Source organism: Rattus norvegicus, chromosome 1 (assembly GCF_036323735.1).
Source record: "Rattus norvegicus strain BN/NHsdMcwi chromosome 1, GRCr8, whole genome shotgun sequence".
NCBI lineage: Eukaryota > Metazoa > Chordata > Mammalia > Rodentia > Muridae > Rattus > Rattus norvegicus.
This window is the reverse complement of record NC_086019.1, coordinates 90,831,303-90,847,578: the sequence shown is the minus strand read 5'-3', so window position 1 is coordinate 90,847,578 and position 16,276 is coordinate 90,831,303. Positions and strand designations below refer to the sequence as shown.

The 16,276-nt window shown below is 41.2% G+C and overlaps 1 protein-coding gene across 2 annotated transcripts in view; it reads right to left on the bottom strand.

The window, feature by feature from the left end:
• Cyp2b3 (cytochrome P450, family 2, subfamily b, polypeptide 3) overlaps positions 1–16,276 on the bottom strand; it is a 79,385-nt gene that overhangs the window by 12,274 nt on the left and 50,835 nt on the right. Inside the window, exons 7-8 of one of the 2 annotated variants that reach the window (NM_173294.3) lie at positions 13,329–13,516; positions 13,020–13,161 (exon numbers count right to left, since the gene is read on the bottom strand). In NM_173294.3, the coding sequence (NP_775416.1) occupies positions 13,020–13,161; positions 13,329–13,516 (330 nt within the window). Of the gene's footprint in view, positions 1–13,019; positions 13,162–13,328; positions 13,517–16,276 lie in introns of those variants that run through there. The other variant, XM_039102697.2, reaches the window with a different exon arrangement.

Here is a 16,276-nt window from a genome sequence, read left to right as displayed (position 1 = left end):
GTAACCAGGAAGTGGGATATATTTGAGATCTAAATCAATGGAATGATGAGAAAGAAATAATAACCAAGCTATAATCCATATACCCAGGAATAAAATATAGACAAAGATCCAAAGATATGGATCTCCATGGGAAGGAAAAATAAATAGAATATACAGGTGGACCAGAAGCAGCAGAAGAAACAGGAATGGAAGGATCAAATGGAGAGGGGAGATGAATATAGTCCCTAAGCAGAGTGAGATAAAAATCCATTAAAGTGGCAGCCAGCCCCTCCGTCCCATTCCAGCTATGGGTGCAATGAGATGTCCAGGCAGGAGCTGTCAAAATAGCAACCTCTGTCAGAATCGCAGCATCAAGACATTTCCTCAGCCTGACTCCTTTGGCAAAGCTGTCCAAAGTAGTTGTGCATCTCCTTTCCTGCCTTAGCAGGAAGAACCCACCAATCACAGAGCACAAAAGCCATCAATCACTGAACACAACAACCTACCAATCCCTGAGATAACCAAACTCAGGAATTGAAATCCCACCAATCCTCAATCTCTGGAAATTTCTACCCTGAAAAGCTTTGCCCCCTAAGAAATCCAATATAAGCTTTTCCCTTTGCTCAACTCCCTGATGTCAACTCCTAGAAGCAGAGGGCAGCCATACCTGGATTCATCTTTTCATAACCTGGACCAACCAATAAATCTCTTTTATGAGAGTTGATGACTGGTGTGACTCTTCCATCAGAAGTGAAGAGAAAAAGAAGAGAAATGGTGAAGAGAAAGAGAGTTGAGGCTCCTGAGCTCATCTCAACTGGGGATTATCCACCCCCCTCGCCCAGAGGTGGAACACCTCTACTGAGGAGACCCGCTCTCATAGATGTTCCTGGGCTCTCACATATCAGGATGCCCTTCAACAGGAATACATTTTCCCTCAGAGCTGTGTGCTTCCTCACCTTCCAAATCACAGGATACCCTTTCAGCTGAACACAAACACTTACAGTGGATGTGAGTGATAAAATGTGGGAAGGTAGAATTAAGGGACATTTGGGAGGTAGGAGAGAAACCTAGTACAGTGGAAACTTCCTAAAATATATGATGGTGATGATAATGAAGTCTCCAATAACATAGTCCCACAAGAACATTTCTTGTTACTAAATGAAGATTTTAGTACTAAGACGGAGTACAATCCAAATGAATTGGCAGCAAAAAGGGGTCCCATAGAAATCTCCAAACAACCCACATTTCTGCAAAGACAAAAGATTATTCTCCACACATGATAGCAAGGCACTGTTGCTGAAGATAACACCCACATAACTTATTGAATATGGAGAGGGCAATCTGGTGCCTACATAATACTTTCACACCCATTCCTTAGTATCTTTGATAGGAAAGGCACACTATAAGATACTGAAACATAAATGCATACATTCATCCAGCCATCAGCAGTGTACAGTGCTGTCCTGACTGCAAAATGTGCTAGGGTTCAATGCTGGCACAAAGCTTGAGGGTGTAGCTATGGAATGTCTGGCTTTAATACCTGACATTAAAGCAAAGACTAGAAAGGCCAGAGATCTAGGATAAAATGAAATGCAAGTAATGAAAAAAGTAACAATAAAATGAATATTAAGGATATGCTGCTATTCTCATAGGTCATTGCTCTATTTAGCCATTGCCAGGCAAATTTCCCCCTAAAGCCAAGGGGAACAAATACAAAGACCCACACTCAGACATTACACCCTGTGAGAAATCTTGGAACATTGATGTATAAAAAGGATGTTTCCATCAAATCCCTGTGCTCAGAGCTCAGAGAATTCTGTGGAAGAGGAGGCTGAAGTGTGAGAGACAGACAGATTTGTAGGACAACAAGAGAACTGGCCTCTAAATCAGCATAATAAAAGCTCAGGTAAAACCATGAATGCAAGCATGAGGGTCTGCAACAAATCAAATTCATATATAATAGAGATTTCAGTTTAGTTTTTTTTATGGGATTTATGAGTGTGTAGATGAGTGGGTCCCTAAATCTTGAGCCTTCTCTTGGGCTCTATTACTTTTCCTTCTGTTTGCCCTGTTCAACTTCAATGTGATGCGATTTCTCATATATATAAGTTGAAGATTTTGATGCAAATAAAAATAAGAAATAGCAGTCTGGAACAGGATTGTTCCAGTTTATACCTCCGCCTGGAGCTAATGCTGTGATTCAGCTATCTGAACTGAGATCCCGCTGGGAGAAAGCTGGTCTCCAGGAGAGCAAAAAGCAGGTCTCCAGGAGGACTGAATACAGGCTTACAGGAGGATCAAACCACTATCACAGACAGAAAGACCAGATAACACCACAGACAACCAGATGGCCAGAGGCAAGCTCAGGAAACATAGCAACTGAAATCAAGGCTACTTGGCACCATCAGAGCCCAGTTCTCCCACCAAAGCAAATGCAAAATATCCCAATGCACCAGAAAAGCAAGATTTGGATTTAAAAATCACATCTCATGATGAAGATTGAGGAATTTAAGAAGGACATAAATAAATCCCTTAAAGAAATACAGGGAAACAGAAGACAGGGGCATTTGAGCGGCAGGTCCCCCACAGTCCAGACACTGCCCAGATCTAAAGGAACCGATCAAGAGCTCTCTGCACTCAAATCCCGTGGGAATGAGAGCTAAACATTCAGAGGGGCAGACATGCCTGGGAAGCCAGAAGAAACCACACTCTGCCCACATTTCTGACTTCAGAGGAAAACACCTAACGCCATCTGGGACCCCTGTGCACAGGGGCTCCAGGAAAAGGCAGCACAGGTCCTCCTGGTTGCCGCCCTCATGGAGAGCTCAAAAGCAGCCCTCCCCCACCCCATGAGTAACGTGAGTCACGGGACCACAGGTAAGACCAACTTTTCTGCTCCAAGCGACCTGCCTGGTGGACTCAGGACACACAGAGGCAAAATTCCTCTAGGAAAGGACACTTCCGGTTTTTAGCTGGAGCCCGAACCTCGCTGATCCCGGCCCACAGCTCCTTGCTCCCAATTCCTGTGGGAGAGAGAGCTCAATGCCAAGACAGGTGGGCACCCCTGAGACTGCAGAGCTGGAGAGAACAGCAATACTACCCGCCCCTGCACACATCCCTGCCCCAAGAGGAAACTGAATAGGGCCTCTGGGAACTGGAAGACAGGGGCACTAGAGCAACAGGTCCCCCATGGTCAAGACACCTCCTGGACCTGAAGTGACCTATCAACAGGTCTCTGCACCCAAATCCCGTGGGAGGGAGAGCTAAACCTTCAGAGGGGCAGACATGCCTGGGAGGCCAGAAGAGACTACACTCTGCCCACATTTCTGACTCCAGAAGAAAACACCTAACACCATCTGGGACCCCGGTGCATGGGTACTATGAGAAAAGGTGGCGCAGGCCCTCTTGTTTGCCGCCCTAGAGGAGAGTTCAAAAGCAGCCCCCCACGAGCAACTTGAGCCGTGGGACCACAGGTAAGATCAACATTTCTGCTCCAAATGACCTTCTGGTGGACTCAGGACACACAAGGGGCAAAATTCCTCTGGGACTGGACACTTCCGGGTTTTAGCTGGAGCCCCAACCTCACTGATCCCGGCCCACAGCTCAATGCTCCCAAACTCCTTGGAAGAGAGAGCTCACTGCCAAGACAGGTGGGCACTCCTGAGATTGCAGAGCTGGAGAGACCACCAATACTGCCCACCCCTACCCACCTCCCTAGCCCAAGAGGAAACTGTATATGGCCTCTGGGAACCGGATGATAAAGGCACTCGAACAGCAGATCCCCCACAGTCCAGACACCACCCAGACCTGAAAGGGAACCTCTCAACAGTTCTATGAACGCAAGTCTTGTGGGAGGGAGAGTTAAACCTTCAGAGGGGCAGATATGCCTGGGAAGCCAGAAGAGACTACACTCTGCCCACATTTCAGACTCCAGAGGAAAAGACCTAATGCCATCTAGGACAACGGTGCACAGGGGGACCCAGAAAAAGGCAGCGCATGCCCTACTGAATGCCGCTCTTAAGGAGAGCTCAAAAGAAGCCCCCATGAGTAACTTGAGCCACGGGACCACAGGTAAGATCAATTTTTCTGCTCCAAGTGACCTGCCTGGTGGACTCAGGACAGAGTACCACAGGAACAGTTGAAGACCAGTAGGCAGGAAAGACTACACACCCGAAAGCAGAACACTCTGCTCCCACAACTGGCTGAAAGAAAGCAGGTATACAGGTATACAGCACTCCTGACACACAAGCGTATAGGAAGCCACTGTCAGAAAAAACAAGGTAACACCAGAGACAACCTGATGGCAAGAGGCAAGCACAGGAACCCAAGCAACAGAACCCAAACTACATGGCATCATTGGAGCCCAATTCTCCCACCAAAGCAAACACTGAATATCCAAACACACCAGAAAAGCAAGATCTAGATTTAAAATCATATTTGATCATGATGCTGGAGGACTTCAAGAAAGATATGAAAAACTCCCTTAGAGAAACGCAGGAAAACATGAAAAAACAAGTAGAAGCCTATAGAGAGAAATCACAAAAATCCCTGAAAGAATTCAAAAAAAAAAAAAAAAACCACAATCAAACAGGTGAAGGGATTAAAAATGGAAATAGAAGCAATAAAGAAAGGACACAGGGAAACAACCCTGGATATAGAAAACGAAAGGAAAAGACAAGGAGCCACAGATACAAGCATCTACAACAGATAGAAGAGAGAATCTCAGGAGCACAAGATTCCATAGAAATCATTGACACAACTTTCAAAGATAATGTAAAACGGAAAAAGCTAGTGGTCCAAAACATACAGGAAATCCAGGATTCAATGAGAAGATCAAACCTAAGGATAATAGGTATAGAAGAGAGTGAAGAATCCCAGCTCAAAGACCAGTAAATATCTTCAACAAAATCATAGAAGAAAACTTCCCTACCCTAAAGAAAGAGATGCCCATAAGCATACACGAAGCCTACAGAACGCCAAAGAGATTGGACCAGAAAAGAAACTCCTGCCGTCACATAATAGTCAAAACACCAAATGCACAAAACAAAGGAAGAATATTAAAATCAGTAAGGGAAAAAGGTCAAGTAACATATGAAGGCAGACCTATCAGAATTACACCACACTTCACACCAGAGACTATGAAAGCCAGAAGATCCTGGACAGATGTCATACAGACCCTAAGAGAACACAAAGGCCAACATAGTTTACTGTATCCTGCAACATTTTCAATTGACAAGTATGGAAAAACCAAGATGTTCCATGAAAAAACCAAATTTGCACAATAGTTTTCTACAAATCCAGGGATACAAAGGGTAATAAATGGGAAAACCCAACATAAGGAGGCAAGCAACACCCTAGAAAAAGCAAAAAAAAAAAAAAACTAATCATCGTGGCCACAAAACAAGGAGAGGAAAAGCACACAAACATAATCGCACATCGAAATAAGAATATAAAAGGAAGCAACAATCATTATTCCTTAATATCTCTCAAAATCAATGGACTCAACTCCCCAATAAAAAGACATAGATTAACAAATTGGATATGCAATGAGGACCCTGAATTCTGCTGCCTACTGGAAACACACCTCAGAGACAAAGACAGACAGTACCTCAAAGTTAAAGGCTGGAAAGCAACTTTCCAAGCAAATGGTCTGAAGAAGCAACTTGGAGTAGCCATTCCAATATCGAACAAAAACGATTTTCAACTAAAAGTCATCAGAAAGATAAGGAAGGACACTTCATATTCATCAAAGGAAAAATTCACCAAGATGAACTCTCATTCCTAAATATCTATGCTCCAAATACAAGGGCACCTACATACATAAAAGAAACTTTACTAAAGCTGAAAGCACACATTGCATTTCAAAAAATAACAGTAGGAGGTTTCAATACCCCACTCTCATCAATGGACAGATCATGGAAACAGAAATTAAACAGAGACGTAGACAGACTAAGAGAACTCATGGACCAAATGGACTTAACAGATATTTATAGAACATTCTATCCTTAAAAAAAAGGATATAACTTCTTCTCACCACCTCATGGTACTTTCTCCAAAATTGACCATATAATTGGTCATAAAACAGGTCTCAACACATACAGAAAGATATAAATAATCCCAAGCGTCCTATCAGACCACCACGGGCTAAGGCTGGAAAATAAAGGAAGAACGCCAACATATACATGGAAGTTGAATAATGCTCTACTCAATGATAACCTGGTTGAGGAAGAAATAAAGAAGGAAATTAAAGACTTCTTGTAATTTAATGAAAATGAAGATACAACATACCCAAACTTATGGGACACAAGGAAAGCTGTGCTAACAGGAAAACACATAGCTCTGAGTGCCTGCAGAAAGAAACAGGAGGGAGCATATATCAGCAGCTTGACAGCACACCTAAAAGCTCTAGAACAAAAAGAAGCAAATACACCCAGGAAGAGTAGAAGGCAGGAAATAATCAAATTCAGAGCTGAAATCAACCAAGTACAAACAAAAAGGACGATATGAAGAAAAACAGAAACAAAAGTTGGTTCTTTGAGAAAATCAACAAGATAGATAAACCCTTAAGGATAAAACATTAGAGGACACAGAGAGTGTGTCCAAATTAACAAAATCAGAAATGAAAAGGGAGACATAACTACAGAATCAGACGAAATTCAAAAAATCAGCAGATCCTACTACAAAACTTGAAAGTCTTCAGGAAATGGACATTTTCCTAGACAGATACTAGAGACTGAACTTAAATCAGGAACAGATAAACCATTTAAACAACCCCATAACTCCTAAGGAAATAGAAGCAGTCATTAAAGGTCTCCCAACCAAAAAGAGCCCAGATCCAGATGGGTTTAGTGCAGAATTGGATCACACCCTTCACAGAAGACCTCATACCAATACTATCTATTCCACAAAATTGAAACAGATGGAGCACTACCGAATTCCTTCTATGAAGCCACAATTGCTCTTTTACCTAAACCACACAAAGACCCAACAAAGAAAGAGAACTTCAGACCAATTTCCCTTATGAATATCGACGCAAAAATACTCAATAAAATTCTGGCAAACCGAATCCAAGAGCACATCAAAACAATCATCCATCATGATCAAGTAGACTTCATCCCAGGCATGAAGGGATGGATTAATACATGGAAAACCATCAACATAATCCATTATATAAACAAACTGAAAGAACAAAACCACATGATCATTTCGTTAGATGCTGACAAAGCATTTGACAAAATTCAACACTCTTTCATGATAAAAGTCCTGGAAAGAATAGACATTCAAGGACCATAACTAAACATAGTAAAACCCATATACAGCAAACCAGTCCCTAACATTAAATTAAATGGAGAGAAACTTGAAGCAATCCCACTAAAATCAGAGACTAGACAAGGCTGCCCACTCTCTCCCTACTTATTCAATATAGTTCTTGAAGTTCTAGCAGGAGCAATCAGACAACAAAAGGAGATCAAGGGGATAAAGATTGGAAAAGAAGAAGTCAAAATATCACTATTTGCAGATGATATGATAGTATCATCTTAAGTGATCACAAAAGTTCCACCAGAGAAATAATAAACTTGATAAACAACTTCAGCAAAGTGGCTGGGTATAAAATTAACTCAAATAAATCAGCAGTCTTCCTCTACACAAAAGAGAAACAAGCCGAGAGAGAAATTAGGGAAATTACACTCTTCATAATAGTCCCAAATAATGTAAAATACCTCAGTGTGTCTTTAACCAAGCAAATAAAAGATCTGTATGATAAGATCTTCAAGCCTCTAAAGAAAGAAATTGAAGAAGACCTCAGAAGATGGAAAGATCTTCCATACTCATGTATTGGCAGGATTAATATAGGAAAACTGGCCATTTTACCGAGAGTGATCTACAGATTGAATGCAATCCCCATCAAAATACCAATCCAATTCTTCAAAGACTTAGACAGAACAATTTGGAAATTCATGTGGAATAACAAAAAACCCAGGATAGCTAACACTATCCTCAACAATAAAAGGACTTCAGGGGGAATCACTATCCCTGAACTCAAGCAGTATTACAGAGCAATAGTGATTAAAAACTGCATGGTATTGGTACAGAGACAGACAGATAGACCAGTGGAGTAGAATTGAAGACCCAGAAATGAACCGACACACCTATGGTCACTTGATTTTTGACAAAGGAGCCACAACCATCCAATGGAAAAAAGATAGCATTTTCAGCAAATGGTGCTGGTTCAACTGGAAGTCAGCATGTAGAAGAATGCAGATCGATCCATGCTTATTACCCTGTACAAAGCTTAAGTCCAAGTGGATCAAGGACCTCCACATCAAACCAGATACACTCAAACTAATAGAAGACAAAGTTGGGAAGCATCTCGAACACATGGGCACAGGAAAAAATTTCCTGAACAGAACACCAATGGCTTATGCTCTAAGATCAAGAATCAACAAATGGGATCTCATAAAACTGCAAAGCTTCTGTAAGCAACAGACACTGTTGTTAGGACAAAACGACAACCTACAGATTGGGAAAAGATCTTTACCAATCCTTCAACAAATAGAGGGCTTATATCCAATATATACAAAGAACTCAAGAAGTTAGACCACAGGGAGACAAATAACGCTATTAAAAAATGGGGTTGAGAGCTAAATAAAGAATTCACACCTGAGGAATGCCGAATGGCTGAGAAACAGCTAAGGAAATGTTCAACATCTTTAGTCATAAGGGAAATGCAAATCAAAACAACCCTGAGATTTCACCTCACACCAGTGAAAATGGCTAAGATCAAAAACTCAGGTGACAGCAAATGCTGGCCAGGATGTGGAGAAAGAGGAACACTCCTCTATTGTTGATCGGATTGTAGACTGGTACAACCATTCTGGAAATCAGTCTGGAGTTTCCTCAGAAAATTGGACATTGAACTACCTGAGGACCCAGCTATACCGCTCTTGGGCATATACCCAAAAGATGCCCCAACATATAACAAAGACATGTGCTCCACTATGTTCATAGCAGCCTTATTTATAATAGCCAGAAGCTGAAAGAACTGAGATGTCCTTCCACAGAGGAATGGATCCAGAAAATGTGGTACATCTACACAATGTAATATTACTCAGTTATCAAAAACAATGACTTTATGAAATTCATAGGCAAATGGATGGAGCTGGAAAATATCATCCTGAGTGAGGTAACCCAATCACAGAAAAACACACATGGTATGCACTCATTGATAAGTGGTTATTAGCCCAAATGTTTGAATTGCCCTAGATGAACAGAACACATGAAACTCAAGACGGATGATCAAAATGTGAATGCTTCACTCCTTTAATAGGGGAAAAAGAATACCCTTGGCAGGGAATAGGGAGGCAAAGATTAAAACAGAGGCAGAAGGAAAACCCATCAGAGCCGCCTCACATGTGGCCCATACATATACAGTCACCCAATTAGACAAGATGGATGAAGCAAATAAGTGCAGGCCGACAGGAACCAGATATAGATCTCTCCTGAAAGACACAGCCAGAATACAGCAAATCCATAGGCGAATGCCACCAGCAACCACTGAACTGAAAATGGGACCCCTGTTGAAGGAATCAGGTAGAGGACTGGAAGAGCTTGAAGGGGCTCGAGACCCCATATGAACAACAATGCCAACCAATCAGAGCTTCCAGGGACTAAGCCACTACCTAAAGACTATACATGGACTGACCCTGGACTCTGACCTTATAGGTAGCAATGAATATCCTTGTAAGATCATCAGTAGAAGGGGAAGCCCTTTGTCCTGCTAAGACTGAACCCCCAGTGAACGTGATTGTTGTGGGGAGGGTGTGTAATGAGGGAAGGATGGGGAGAGGAACACCCACATAGAAGGGGAGGTGTTAGAGGGATGTTGGCCGGGAAACCGGGAAAGGGAATAACAATCGAAATGTAAATAAATACTCAAGTTAATAAAAAAAAAAAAGAACGTCTGGGGCAATCACCATCCCTGAGCTCAAGTTGTATTACAGAGGAATGGTGATTAAAACTCTATGGTACTGGTACAGAGACACTCAGGTAAATCAATGGAATAGAATTGGAGAACCAGAAATGAATCTATACACCTATGGTCAGTTGATCTTTGACAAAGGTGCTAAAACCATCCAGTGGAAAAATGATAGCATTTTAAACAAATGGTGCTGGTGTAAGTGGAGGTCAGCATGCAGAAGAATGCAAATTGACACACTCTTGCACCTTGTACAAAGTTTAAGTCCAAGTGAATCAAGGACCTCCACATCAAACCAGATCCACTCAAACTAATAGAAGAAAACATGGGGAAGATTCTCCAACACATGGGCACTGGGGAAAATTTCCTAAACAAAACAACAATGGTTTATGCTCTAAGATCAAGAATCAACAAATGTGATCTAATAAAACTGCAAAGCAAAGGATACTGTCATTAGGACAACACAGCAACCAACAGATTAGGAAAAGGTCTTTACCAATCCTACATCTGATAGTGGACTAATATACAAAATATACAAAGAACTCAAGAAGTTAGATTCCAGAGCATCAAATATCCCTATTTTAAAAATGGGGTACATTGCTAAACAAAGAATTCTTAGCTTAGGAATATCAAATGTCTGAGAAGTACCTACAGAAATGTTCAATATCCTCAGTCATCATGGAAATGCAAATCAAAACAACCCTGAGATTCCACCTCACACCAGTCAAAATGGCTAAGATCAAAAACTCAGGTGACAGCAGATGCTGGCCAGGATGTAGAGAAAGAGGAACACTCCTCCATTTTTGTTGGGATTGCAAACTGGTACAATCACTCTGGAAATCAGTCTGGAGTCAGAAAATTGGACATTGTACTACCTGAGGACCCAGCTATACCTCTCCTTGGCATATACCCAAAAGATGCTCCAACATACAACAAAGACACATGCTCTACTATGTTCATAGCAGCCTTATTAATAATAGCCAGAAGCTCAAACAACCCAGATTCCCTTCTACAGAAGAATGGATACAGAATGTGTGGTACATTTGCACAATGGAGTACTACTCAGCTATCGTAAACAATGACTTCAGGAAATTCATAGGCAAATGGATGGAACTAGAAAATGTTATCCTGAGTGAGGCAACCCAATCACAAAAAAACACACATGCTATGCACTCATTGATAAGTAGATATTAGCCCAAAAGCTCGAATTATCCAAAATACAAGCCACAGACCACATTAAGCTCAAGAAGAAGGATGACAAAATGGGGATGCTTCACTCCTTCTTAAAAGAGGAATCAAAAATATTCATAGGAAGGGATATGGAGACAAAGTTTGGATCAGACACTGAATTAATGGCCATTTAGAGCCTGCCCCTCATGGGTATATGACCCATTTATATACAAGCCCCCATAGCTAGATAATATTGATGAAGCTAAGAAGTGCATGCTGAAAGGAGCCTTATATAGCTGTCTCCTGAGAAGTTCAGACAGAAGATGTCAAATACAGAGGTGAATACTGGCAGCAAACCATTGAACTGAGAATGGGGTATTTGTTGAAGGAGTTAGAGAAAGGATTGAAGGAGTTGAAGGAAGGGGCTTGCAACCCCATAAGAACAACAATACCAACCAACCATAGCTCCCAGGGACTAAACCACTGACTATACATGGACACACCCATGGCTCCAGATGCATATGTAGAAGAGGATGGCCTTGTTGGACACCAATGGAAGGAGAATCCCTTGGTCCTGCCAAGGCTGGACCCACCCTGTGTAGGAGAATGTCAAAGTGGAGAAGGGGTGGGTGGTTGGGTGGGGGAGCACCCTCATAGAAGAAGGGGGAGTGTGGTTGGCATAGGGGTTTTATGGACATTAAACTGGGAAAGGGGATAAAAATAAAAATATATCCAATAAAAAATCAAATTCAAAATAAAATTTAAAAATGAAAAGAATTGATGGATTATATTGGTCATTATAGTCCTAAAATGAAGAGTCTAGTGTTCATTTGCATAGGAACTACTGCATTGGCTTTAAAGGCTATGAGCTTCCTGAAAAGGAAATACTTTGCACTCCCATCTCCTCTATCAGCTATTTATTTCTGGAGAATGGTTGAATTCTGTCTTTGCACAGAGTTCATTTTTGTTCTCTGGAAAGATACTCTCTAGTTGGACATTTAAACATGATTAAAGACAAATGTTTTCACTGATTTAAAAAGGTTGTCCACATGAAGGAAAGGTCATTCAGAGACTGCCCCACCTGGGGATCCATCCCATATGCAGCCACCAAACCAACTTACTATTGCAGATGCCAAGAAGTGCTCACTGACAGCAGCCTGATATGGATGTCTCCTGAAAGGTTTTGGCAGAGCCTTACTAATACAGATGAGGATGCTTGCAGCTAGCCATTGGACTGAACAATGGGACCCCAATGGTGGAGTTATAGAAAGGACTGAAGGAGCTGAAGGGGCTTACAACCCCATAGGAAGAATAACAATATCAACCAACCAGAACCCACCAGAGCTCCCAGGGACTAAACCACCAACCAATGAATGCACATGAATGGACCCATGATTCCAGCTACATATGTAGCAGAGGATGGCCTTGTCCAACATCAATAGGATAAAAAGCCCTTGGTCCTATGAAGACTCATTTCCCCATTGTAGTGAATGCCAGGGTGTTGAGGTGAGAGTGGATGGGTGGGAGTGGGTGAGTGGGAGCGGGAGCATCTTCATATAAGCAGGAAGGGATGTAAGATGGGGAAAGGGGATAACATTTTAAATGTAAATACATAAAATATCCAATAAATAAGTAAATATAAAATAAAAAGGTTATCTATTTATAAAATCAAAAAACAAGAAAATGATTTTGCTTGTTTAGTTGGAGGCTTTTGAATAATTCCCCAAAGTCCTTCTGACCAGGAGACTCTTTTAATTCAAGACTCTCCTCGTGGGGCTGTGGGCAGGGTGAATGGCAAGGCAGCTGGGACAAACTCAGTATCCTGGAACCTATTTCTGTTTGTGTGTCTGGTCACCTGCCCTCTAGTGTCTGGAAAAGGAATCAAGTATCTCACCTATGGAGAAGGGCATGAAAGCTTCACATTTCTTCAGTGCCCCATTGGCATCCAGGAAGTGCTCAGGATTGAAGGTGTCTGGTTGTTCAAAGTACTGTGGGTCATGGAGAGCTGAACTCAGGATGAAGTACACCTCAGTGTTCTAGGAGAAGTTATGAGATAAAGATGTCAACATACTCTGATTCCAAATGCAAAACAACTTGTCCATAAGAAACATAGTGCTGGAAAACCACAGACAGGATGAGGTTGGTGATTAGGAGAGTGGAGTATGTTCATGGAGTATCAATAAGGAATAACAGTTGGTCTCACCTTGGGGAGCAGGTACCCTCGGAACAATGTGTCTTTGGTGATTCTGCATGGCAAACCCATTGGAGAAACATCAGAAAATCTCTGAATCTCATGGATGACTGCCTCAGTGTATGGCATTTTGGAGCGGTCATCAAGGGTTGGGACCCGCTGTGAGCCGATCACCTGATCAATCTCCTTTTGGACTTTCTCTGCACAGAAACAATAAAGAGTGTCCCCTTCTCAGAGGTGATGCACAGTGTCCATGGTTTCTGGGATCCAATAACCCAGGAACAGTTCAGAGCTAGGAGACTCACTGAAAACGACACATGGCACTCTCTCTCTCTCTCTCTCTCTCTCTCTCTATATATATATATATATATATATATATACATATATATATATATATATATATGTATATATATATGTATATATATGTATATATATGTATATATATATATACCAATAATAGCAGTGTGTTATGCATCAACAGCAGCAACAGCTTTTCCAGGTTCTGCAGTCATCTGAACAAAACTGTAGAGACATCCAGCACACTCCATTAAAAAAAAAAAGTAAAAAAACAAAACCCGAGAAAACAGCACAGTTCTGTTATTCTTGTGGTACCTGGCACCATTTTTTTTAAATTAGCTTCTCAATCATCATCTGGAAAGAAAACATTCTGAGCAACATCATTAAAAACAGCTCTGATAAAGCACGGTCACTACTACGTATCATAAAGCAGGTACAAGCTATTTTACATCCACAGAGGTATGATACAGTACTGTCCTACATCTATAATACTAGAGGATACAATTTAAAAGGCATTATTTGAGACTTGATTCTACTTTTCCAGCAGAGGGCCCAAAGGATGGTGTGACACAGCTTTGTAAAGAAACATACTCTAGACAGGATTTCCTTTCACTAGTGGCACAGTTCTAAGGATTCATTCTCTCCATGAATGTCAGCTAAAACCGTTATTAAAAAAATGAAATATCCCTAGAACAAAACCGTATAACCACCGGATTCACATGAAGATGGCCTAGTGGAGACAAGCTGGACCTCACCTTACCAACAATCTATCAAATCTGTTATGTTTAAACAGTGAGACCTCCAAGGAAGGAGATGCCAAGTAGTGCTTCAAAGCTTCGGACCACAATCAAACACAGCATCCTTTTCAACAGAAGCAGAAGCTCATCTGAATATGCTCAAGGATGCTGACATCAACATTTAATCATCTCCTCACTCATCCAGGAAGAAGGGGAGAGCAGTTACTACTGTACTTTATTGTGTTCAACCAAATCACCATGTTACAAAAATAGCAAGCTGCCATAATAAAAAATAAGGCTCCTCTATCCAGCACCAGATAGCATCATTTTACTTTCAAGCCTAGAAATTGCACACTTGTATATAAACCAACCGAAGATGACGATTGAGAGTTCATCTTGGTGGATTTTTCCTTTGATGAATATGAAGTGTCCTTCCTTATCTTTTTTGATGACTTTTAATTGAAAATTGATTTTATTTGATATTAGAATGGCTACTCCACCTTGCTTCTTCTGACCATTTGCTTGGAAAGTTGTTTTCCAGCCTTTCACTCTGAGGTAGTGTCTGTCTTTGTCTCTGAGGTGTGTTTCCTGTAGGCAGCAGAATGCAGGGTCCTCGTTGCATATCCAGTTTGTTAATCTATATCTTTTTATTGGGGAGTTGCGGCCATTGATGTTGAGAGATATTAAGGAATAGTGATTATTGCTTCCTGTTATATTCATATTTGGATGTGAGGTTATGTTTGTGTGCTTTTCTTCTCTTTGTTTTGTTGCCAAGATGATTAGTTTCTTGCTTCTTCTAGGGTATAGCTTGCCTCCTTATGTTGGGCTTTACCATTTATTATCCTTTGTAGTGCTGGATTTGTAGAAAGATATTGTGTAAATTTGGTTTTGTCATGGAATATCTTGGTTTCTCCATCTATGTTAATTGAGAGTTTTGCAGGATACAGTAACCTGGGCTGGCATTTGTGTTCTCTTAGGGTCTGTATGACATCTGTCCAGGATCTTCTGTCCTTCATAGTTTCTGGCGAAAAGTCTGGTGTGATTCTGATAGGTCTGCCTTTATATGTTACTTGACCTTTTTCCCTTACTGCTTTTAATATTCTTTCTTTATTTTGTGCGTTTGGTGTTTTGACAATTATGTGACGGGAGGTGTTTCTTTTCTGGTCCAATCTATTTGGAGTTCTGTAGGCTTCTTGTATGCCTATGGGTATCTCTTTTTTTAGGTTAGGGAAGTTTTCTTCTATGATTTTGTTGAAGATATTTACTGGTCCTTTGAGCTGGGAGTCTTCACTCTCTTCTATACCTATTATCCTTAGGTTGGATCTTCTCATTGAGTGCTGGATTTCCTGTATGTTTTGGACCAGTGGCTTTTTCTGCTTTACATTATCTTTGACAGTTGAGTCAATGATTTCTATAGAATCTTCTGCTCCCGAGATTCTCTCTTCCATCTCTTGTATTCTGTTGGTGAAGCTTGTATCTACAGCTCCTTGTCTTTTCTTTTGATTTTCTATGTCCAGGGTTGTTTCCATGTGTTCTTTCTTGATTGCTTCTATTTCCATTTTTAATTCCTTCAACTGTTTGATTGTGTTTTCCTGGAATTCTTTCAGGGATTTTTGCGATTCCTCTCTGTAGGCTTCTACTTGTTCTCTAAGGGAGTTCTTTCTGTCTTTCTTGAAGTCCTCCAGCATCATGATCAAATATGATTTTGAAACTAGATCTTGCTTTTCTGGTGTGTTTGGATATTCCGTGTTTGCTTTGGTGGGAGAATTGGGCTCCGATGAGGCCATGTAGTCTTGGTTTCTGTTGCTTGGGTTCCTGCGCTTGCCTCTCGCCATCAGATTATCTCTAGTGTTACTTTGTTCTGCTATTTCTGACCGTGGCTAGGCTGTCCTATAAGCCTGTGTGTCAGGAGTGCTATAGACCTGT